Genomic DNA, 9,641 nt, shown 5'->3' with positions numbered 1-9,641 from the left:
GTCGCCAGGCAAACATCGGATCTGAAACTGAACAACCAGAACCAGTCAGAACCACAGTTCCTCAGTGGTCCTTCTAGCAGCTGCAGAACATTTCAGGACCAGAAGACTAAAGTCTCCGACCAGAGAAACTCATCCAGGATTTAGTGGCTCTGATTCCTGCAGCAGGTCAGACTGACAGACCAGAAGCTGCAGCTGGAGATCTGACTAGAACCAGGAGGGTAGAGACACCACCTGGTTCTACACCACAAAGTTTTACACCACCCGGTTCTACACCACCCAGTCATACACCACCTGGTTCTACATCACCCGGTTCTACACCACCCGGTTTTACACAACCCGGTTATACATCACCCGGTTCTACACCACCCAGTCATACGTCACCCAGTTCTACACCACCTTGTTCTACGCCACCTGGTTCTACGCCACCCGGTTTTACACCACCCGGAACTACACCAACCAGTTCTACATCACCAAGTTCTGCACCACCTGGTTCTACACCACCCGGTTCTACATCACCCGGTTCGACACCAACGGATCTACACCACCCAGTTCTACAACACCCGGTTCTACATCACCCGGTTCGACACTAACCGATCTACACCACCCAGTTCTACACCACCCGGTTCTACATCACCCGGTTCTACATCACCCGGTTCTACACCAACCGGTTCTACATCACCCAGTTCCGCAACACCCAGTTTTACACCACCCGGTTTTACACCACCCGGATCTACACCAACCGGTTCTACACCACCCGGTTCTACATCACCCGGTTCCGCACCACCCAGTTTTACAACACCCAGTTTTACACCACCCGGATCTACACCAACCGGTTCTACACCACCTGGTTTTACACCACCCAGATCTACACCAACCGGTTCTACACCACCTGGTTTTACACCACCCAGATCTATACCACCTGGTTCTACATCACCCGGTTCTACACCACAAAGTTTTACACCAACCGGTTTTACGTCACCTGGTTTTACACCACCTGGATCTACACCAACAGGTTCTACACCACCCGGTTCTACACCACAAAGTTTTACACCAACCGGTTTTACGTGACCTGGTTTTACACCACCCAGATCTACACCACAAAGTTTTACACCACCCGGTTCTACACCACAAAGTTTTACACCACCCGGATCTACACCACCCAGATCTACACCACCTGGTTCTACATCACCCGTTTCTACACCACAAAGTTTTACACCACCCTGTTCTACACCAACCGGTTCTACACCACCTGGTTTTACACCACCCAGATCTATACCACCTGGTTCTACATCACCCGGTTCTACACCACAAAGTTTTACACCAACCGGTTTTACGTCACCTGGTTTTACACCACCTGGATCTACACCAACAGGTTCTACACCACCCGGTTCTACACCACAAAGTTTTACACCAACCGGTTTTACGTCACCTGGTTTTACACCACCCAGATCTACACCACAAAGTTTTACACCACCCGGTTCTACACCACAAAGTTTTACACCACCCGGATCTACACCACCCAGATCTACACCACCTGGTTCTACATCACCCGTTTCTACACCACAAAGTTTTACACCACCCTGTTCTACACCAACCGGTTCTACACCACCTGGTTTTACACCACCCAGATCTATACCACCTGGTTCTACATCACCCGGTTCTACACCACAAAGTTTTACACCAACCGGTTTTACGTCACCTGGTTTTACACCACCTGGATCTACACCAACAGGTTCTACACCACCCGGTTCTACACCACAAAGTTTTACACCAACCGGTTTTACGTCACCTGGTTTTACACCACCCAGATCTACACCACAAAGTTTTACACCACCCGGTTCTACACCACAAAGTTTTACACCACCCGGATCTACACCACCCAGATCTACACCACCTGGTTCTACATCACCCGTTTCTACACCACAAAGTTTTACACCACCCTGTTCTACACCAACCGGTTCTACACCACCTGGTTTTACACCACCCAGATCTACACCACCCAGATCTACACCACCCGGTTCTACATAACCCGGTTTTACACCACCCGGATCTACATCAACCGGTTCTACACCACCCGGTTTCACACCACCCGGATCTACACCGCCTGGTTCCACATCACCCGGTTCCACACCACCCGGTTCCACACCACCCGGTTCCGCACCACCCGGTTCCGCACCACTCAGTCATACATCACCCAGTTCTACACCACCCGGTTCTACATCACCCGGTTCTACACCACAAAGTTTTACACCACCCGGATCTACACAACCCGGTTCTACATAACCCGGTTTTACACCACCCGGATCTACACCACCCGGTTCTACACCGCCTGGTTCTACATCACCCGGATCTACACCACCCGGTTCTACACCACTCAGTCATACATCACCCAGTTCTACACCACCCGGTTCTACATCACCCGGTTCTACACCATAAAGTTTTACACCACCCGGATCTACACCACCCGGTTCTACACCACCCGGTTCTACACCACAAAGTTTTACACCACCCGGTTCTACATCACCCGGATCTACACCACCCGGTTCTACACCACAAAGTTTTACACCACCCGGTTTTACACCACCCGGTTCTACATCACCCGGATCTACACCACCCGGTTCTACACCACCCGGTTCTACACCACAAAGTTTTACACCACCCGGTTTTACACCACCCGGTTCTACATCACAAAGTTCTACACCACCCGGTTCTACACCACAAAGTTTTACACCACCCGGTTTTACACCACCCGGTTCTACACCAACTGGTTCTATTTCGTAGTTTATAAATTACTGAGCGGATTAAAGATCTGCTGCTGCTGGATCAACCTGCTGGTTCTGGTTCTGCTCTGCATCAGAACCAGAACCAAACATGGAGAAGCAGCTTTCAGCTTCTATGTTCCACAGATCTGGAACAAACTTACAGAAAACTGAAAAACTGCTGAAACCCTGAGCTCCTTTCAAGCTAAACCCAGCTGGATGGGGTTGCTATGGAAACATAATCAATGAGAAACATTGATCAATAATCTGATGTGTAACGCTCCAGTTGTTGACTGTGTTTCTATGACTGTCTTTTGGATATCATGACCTTTGACCTGCCCCGTTGCTGAACAAATAAACTAGATGAATTGAGCAACAGAACCCGTCTTTCCGACCTGCCGTCAAACAGAACCAACGGTCTGATGGACTCCTGGGTCCAGAACATTTTGACTCCCTGACCTCGGACCATCAGTCTAGTTAAAGTAAAAGGTCCAATTCTGAAAGGTTAGGGTTTTCCTTCAGTAACTGATCTCAGATCGACTCACCTGTCGGTTCCTCTCAGGTACGAACTCCTCCTGCTGTCCCTTTATCTCCTTCTGTCCTCTTCCTCCTCTTTAATCCTCCTCATCCTCACTTTGTAGCTCTAATCCTCCTGCTGCTCTGATCGCCCCGATCGCCCCAACGCCTCTGACTCTATAATCTACCAACCCCAAAGGCTAACCCTCTCTCTCTCTCTCTCTCTCTCTCTCGCGCTCTCTCAATGATGTTTTGTTTGTTGGATGAAGCATCTTTAGTTTTCCCTTTCTGATTTTGGATTAATGTTTGTTTTTGTTGTTTGACACTAGGAGTGTGAAATAAAGGCAATTTTGAACTCAAACTCTCTCCCTTTATTATGTTGAATTTTGAGTTTTTACAGTGCTGTTGGGCAGCATGTTGCCTGAATCAGAGAATCTGTTTGTTTCCATGAATTCAGCTTCACTTCCTGCTACGTTTGCATGTGAGCTGAAGCGTTTCGGCTGTTTGAGACCAAAACTGTCCCGTTAAAATGAAACTCAACGAATATCTGATGCTTCAAATGATTTCAGAAACAAAGGAAATCAGAAAAGTCTTAAGTCTTTATTCAAACTAAAATTTTACTTTCATTTCTTTTTTAACTCACATTATGTGAAAATTACCCAACATTCTTGTTTTCTCAACAGATTATTGATATTAAGTTGAAGCTCATCATTAATGGCTTTACAGCCAGAAACGGTTCCACAATCAGCAACACAAACATCCTGGTTGAAACGAGACCACAACACAGAAAACTACAAAATTCAGAGAAAATAATGAAGAAGCACGTCATCTCAGCTCACATTAGTTCACAGCAGAATTTTAACTACAGAGAAATATTAATAAATCTGCTGAGGAAACTGTAGAGAACATTTCAGTCTGTCAGGAGAACAACATGGAAACAACTAATTAACAGCGACTAGATTTAAAATAATAAAAAATCTTAAATTCTTACACAATCATTTTTCACAGTTTTCAGGTCCTGAATTGTCTACAAACCGCATTTTAGGAAAAAAAAAACGTTTCTTTTGAGTGGAGTTCCTCCTCCCTACCAGATGGCGGCAGTCGTGTGCGTTATGATGCAGCGCCACGGAGTCCCAGAAGCAGCAGAAGAAGCCGAGCCTCTGGCGGCAGCAGCAACATGTCGGAGCCGATCTCCGTGGGGGTGAACCTGGACGCCTTCTCTCACGCCATCAGCGGCATCCAGGCGCTCCGCTCCAGCGTCAGCCGCGTCTTCGAGTCGCTGAAGGACGGCATGAAGAACCGCGAGACTCTGGAGGGCCGCGAGAAGCGGTTCATCTCCGAGTTCCAGGACACCCTGCAGGCCGTCAACCGGGACCTGAAGTAAGAGCCGCTCCGGACCGAAGCCGCGTTTACATCCATTAATATTCCAGTAATCCAGTTAGGAGGGAAAATATTCTCATGGACTGTACAAAAGAAGAAATAAGATCAGATTTGTCTCTGTTCCCGAAAACAAAACAAACTTAAAACCATACATTTCTCCTGCTAAAGACATTTAAAGCAGGCAGAAGAACCCGGAGCGTCTGTTGGGTCAGAGGTTCTGGTTCTGGTTTCAGATCCAAAGCGATTCAACGGTCCGTTCTCACTTCGAAACAAACCACATCTGGTTTCACCTCCAAACACCTGAAACAAAAGCCTTAGTTCTAGATTTGATCTTCAATTAATATTTATATAAAGTTCTTAAGGTAAAGTTTAAAGCATTATGTTCCATAACCTCGTTAGATATTATGTTTGTATTTTTCTCTCCACTCTATTTTATGTTTGTTTGAATTAAATGCATTAGGAAAAAATTGGATGTGAGGAAATACAACTGGTGTGCTCCTTCAAAATAAGAGCATGGGTATAAATGTCCAATTTGAAGAATTGCTAAAACTTTATTCAACTGAAAATTAGCGCTTTAGGATTTATCCAGAAAATTCAATTTAGGGGACGACCCAATCCAGACCCTAACCCTGCTGGACCCAGATGAAGCCTGAAACCACGTGGCTAACAGATGGCTAATGGGTTAGCTAAAGCAGTGACAGGAAGTCATGTGTTGGTGCCTGGGGCCAGTTACTGGGACCAGTGGGCCCGGTTCCCTGGTTGCTAGGTAACCAGTGCACCTTGTGTCCCGCAGTGAGCTGGAGCGTCTCAGCGGCCTGGTGGGCCGTCCCTCAGAGTCCCATCCGCTCCATAACAGCGGGCTGCTGAGTTTGGACCCGGTTCAGGACAAAACTCCTCTCTACTCTCAGCTGCTGCAGGCCTACAAGTGGTCCAACAAGGTGAGGCCTGCCGGCTGGCCTGATGCTGCTGCCATGGCAACAGCATCTCATCTACACTTAATGTCCCGGCTCCTACCTGAGCCTGTTAACATCCTGTAACCATGACAACAAGCAGCACCATACATGTTGGTTCTGGTTCTGGTTTCAGCTGCAGTACCACGCCGGTTTGGCCTCCAGTCTGCTGAACCAGCAGTCGCTGAAGCGATCGGCCAATCAGATGGGAGCGTCAGCCAAGAGACGACCCAAAGTCCAGCCCAGTACGCTGGTGCTGCCACCCCAGTGAGTCCTACTGACGGGGTCACCTTTAGCTGCACCTGTAGCTGCACCTTTAGCTGCACCCGTAGCTGCACCTTTAGCTGCACCTGTAGTTGCACCTGTAGCTGCACCTTTAGTTGCACCCGTAGCTGCACCTGTAGCTGCACCTTTAGCTGCACCTTTAGCTGCACCCGTAGCTGCACCCGTAGCTGCACCTTTAGCTGCACCTGTAGCTGCACCTTTAGCTGCACCCGTAGCTGCACCCGTAGCTGCACCTTTAGCTGCACCCGTAGTTGCACCTGTAGCTGCACCTTTAGTTGCACCTGTAGCTGCACCTTTAGCTGCACCTGTAGCTGCACCTTTAGCTGCACCTTTAGCTGCACCCGTAGCTGCACCCGTAGCTGCACCTTTAGCTGCACCTTTAGCTGCACCCGTAGTTGCACCTGTAGCTGCACCTTTAGCTGCACCCGTAGCTGCACCTGTAGCTGCACCTTTAGCTGCACCCGTAGTTGCACCCGTAGCTGCACCTGTAGCTGCACCTTTAGCTGCACCCGTAGCTGCACCCGTAGCTGCACCTGTAGCTGCACCTTTAGCTGCACCCGTAGCTGCACCTTTAGCTGCACCCGTAGCTGCACCCGTAGCTGCACCTTTAGCTGCACCCGTAGCTGCACCCGTAGCTGCACCTTTAGCTGCACCTTTAGCTGCACCCGTAGTTGCACCTGTAGCTGCACCTTTAGCTGCACCCGTAGCTGCACCTGTAGCTGCACCTTTAGCTGCACCCGTAGTTGCACCCGTAGCTGCACCTGTAGCTGCACCTTTAGCTGCACCCGTAGCTGCACCCGTAGCTGCACCTGTAGCTGCACCTTTAGCTGCACCTGTAGCTGCACCTTTAGCTGCACCTTTAGCTGCACCTGTAGCTGCACCCGTAGCTGCACCTTTAGCTGCACCTTTAGTTGCACCCGTAGCTGCACCCGTAGCTGCACCTTTAGCTGCACCCGTAGCTGCACCTTTAGCTGCACCCGTAGCTGCACCCGTAGCTGCACCTTTAGCTGCACCCGTAGCTGCACCTGTAGCTGCACCTTTAGCTGCACCCGTAGTTGCACCTGTAGCTGCACCTTTAGCTGCACCCGTAGCTGCACCTGTAGCTGCACCTTTAGCTGCACCCGTAGTTGCACCCGTAGTTGCACCCGTAGCTGCACCTGTAGCTGCACCTTTAGCTGCACCCGTAGCTGCACCCGTAGCTGCACCTGTAGCTGCACCTTTAGCTGCACCTGTAGCTGCACCTTTAGCTGCACCTGTAGCTGCACCTGCGACAGACCTTTCCCTTCTCCCTGTGCAGGTATGTGGATGATGTCATTTCCCGGGTCGGTAGGATGTTTCCGGATATGACCATCGAGCTTTTCAGACCCAACGGGACGTCAGCTGTGCTGCTGGTACGTCAGAACCGATTACAGCCCAGGTAACGGGTGGAGGCGTCTCCATCTCAGCTCTCTCGTTCTCAGGTGACCCTTGGGAAGGTGCTGAAGGCGATCGTTGTGATGCGTTCTCTGTTCATCGATAGAACCGTCGTCAGAGGTTTTAATGAGAACGTCTACAGTGAGGATGGAAAGGTGAGGCTCACCTGGGCAGTGTCTCCATGGTAACCCGGGCAGGTTCCCATCTATGTCTTTGCTGAATGTCTCCATGCTAATGCTTGTGTCTTTGTCCCAGCTGGACATTTGGACCAAGTCTCAGTACCTGGTTTTCCAGAAAGTAAGACTGACCTTCCTCTATGTTTCTGTTCAGGTACTTTGAGTGTTCAGCTTTCTGATTGGTTGTGTGGTTGCTAGGTAACTGACCATGCTACAACAGCCCTGCTGCACTACCAGCTGCCCCAGATGCCCGACGTAGTCGTCCGCTCCTTCATGGCGAGTCGCTTTTATCTGCTGCCTCTATACTAGTTTCTCTGTCTCACCTTGTCTCACCTGTCCCACATTGTCTCACCTTGTCTCACCTGTCGCACCTTGTCTCACCTGTCTCACCTTGTCTCACCTGTCGCACCTTGTCCCACCTGTCGCACCTTGTCTCACCTGTCCCACCTTGTCTCACATTGTCTCACCTGTCCCACCTTGTCTCACCTTGTCTCACCTGTCCCACATCGTCTCACCTTGTCTCACCTGTCCCACCTTGTCTCACATTGTCTCACCTTGTCTCACATTGTCTCACCTGTCCCACCTTGTCTCACCTGTCCCACCTTGTCCCACATCGTCTCACATTGTCTCACCTGTCCCACCTTGTCTCACATTGTCTCACCTGTCCCACCTTGTCTCACCTGTCCCACCTGTCCCACCTTGTCTCACCTGTCCCACCTCTGTCCACAGACGTGGCTCCGCAGCTACATCAAGCTGTTCCAGTCTTCGTGTCAGCGCTGTGGCCGGTTCCTGCAGGATGGTCTGCCTCCAACATGGAGGGACTTTAGGACCCTGGAGGCGTTCCATGACACCTGCCGTCTGTAAACAGTTGGATTTTTGTTTCCTGTTTGTAAATAAAGTTTGAAGTTTTTTCAGTTGCGTGTGGTTATTTTGCTGTGATGGCTTCAGGACAGACGGACGCTGCCGAGGTTCTTCCAGTCGTTGTCTTCAGTTTCGGACCAAACCAGCAGAACCCGATGCTGGTTCCTCCTCAGCATGCATGTGGTCACAGTGGGAAGGAAGAACTGTTTCAGGTTTAACTCAGAAACCATTCTACACATGAAAACATGAATCTCAGAGATTCAGACCTGAAGCCTTTAGAGTCCAGCAGATAATCAGGAACATCAGACGTGGGAATGAAACGTTTCTACGTCAGTAAATCCAGAATTCAGATCTAGATGGACCAAACGCTGCCACCCCATCACTTCCTGGGCATGAAGAGCTCATTTTTGAGACGATGTCAATAATTTTGTTTCATCAGAATCGCATGAAGCTGCGGTTGAGGAAGTTTGGCAACTGGACTAAATGAACCTGGGATGATTCTTAAGCTCCACGAATGAAAAATGTTCTAAACTATTTTCTCACGTTGAGGAGGATTCTTGGAGAACAGCGTCCCCTTCTGTCAAGTTTCCTTTTGTTCTGCTTCAGAGTACACATTTCTGCATTATCTTCTTTTTTACTTGGGCGACGATGTAACGCCACAATGAGGAAACGGTGCTGCCCTCTGCTGGTGGTTCGTGTTACTGTGGAAAAACAGAATCCAACAGATTGTTGGTCCTGGTCCCGGTTCCCTCCCTCCCTCGTCCCTCCTCGTTGATGCGCGTCCTCCACATCCGCCCTTCGCCCCGCCCATTTTGGGTCCATTTTTACAGACTTTGGCGAAGTGCATTACCCACAATTCATTGCTGCATGTGACGTTTTGAGTTAAAAGGCGGATTCATGCCAATGTTTTGTTTTTTTCATCTTTAATTCAAGGAAAATATGACAAGGCACATAAAGTTTGATTTGGTAAACTGAGCAGAAAAAATAAGAAATAAAAAGAATAATCACAAACTGACAGGAAAGTAAAACAAAATGTCACAAATTCAAGAAATTTCAAATCCTAAATCAAGATATTAACATGTTGGTATAAAGATTTGACTTTTGTGATGTTGCAACGTTTAAGCACTCTGTAAAATCAAATTATTTCACTTGGAGGTGATTTTTAGACAACAGTATTTGTGAATAAACTTAGAATTAAATATATTATAATTTAACTCTTGTCATGATTTTTAAACAAATATTTTCTTAGACTAGAGGAGAAAACTGATGAATTATTGTAATATTTTTGGTTAATAAAGTCA

General features: G+C 48.6%; 1 protein-coding gene across 1 annotated transcript; it reads left to right on the top strand.

Annotated features, from left to right (window-relative positions):
- The first annotated feature begins 4,407 nt into the window (after positions 1 to 4,407).
- On the top strand, positions 4,408 to 8,393 carry med27 (mediator complex subunit 27). The gene is made up of 8 exons (XM_014970798.2): positions 4,408 to 4,655; positions 5,449 to 5,593; positions 5,742 to 5,872; positions 7,188 to 7,281; positions 7,351 to 7,458; positions 7,559 to 7,600; positions 7,678 to 7,755; positions 8,209 to 8,393. The coding sequence occupies exons 1-8, from the start codon at positions 4,453 to 4,455 to the stop codon at positions 8,341 to 8,343; spliced, it is 936 nt and encodes a 311-aa protein (XP_014826284.1). The 5' UTR covers positions 4,408 to 4,452; the 3' UTR covers positions 8,344 to 8,393.
- The last annotated feature ends 1,248 nt before the right edge of the window (positions 8,394 to 9,641 follow it).

This window comes from Poecilia mexicana, unplaced genomic scaffold, assembly GCF_051168715.1.
Source record: "Poecilia mexicana isolate PSO_F unplaced genomic scaffold, ASM5116871v1 scaffold_9, whole genome shotgun sequence".
In the NCBI taxonomy this organism is placed as follows: domain Eukaryota; kingdom Metazoa; phylum Chordata; class Actinopteri; order Cyprinodontiformes; family Poeciliidae; genus Poecilia; species Poecilia mexicana.
The sequence above is the reverse complement of the archived record's forward strand: the minus strand, read 5'-3'. Positions and strand labels throughout refer to the sequence as shown.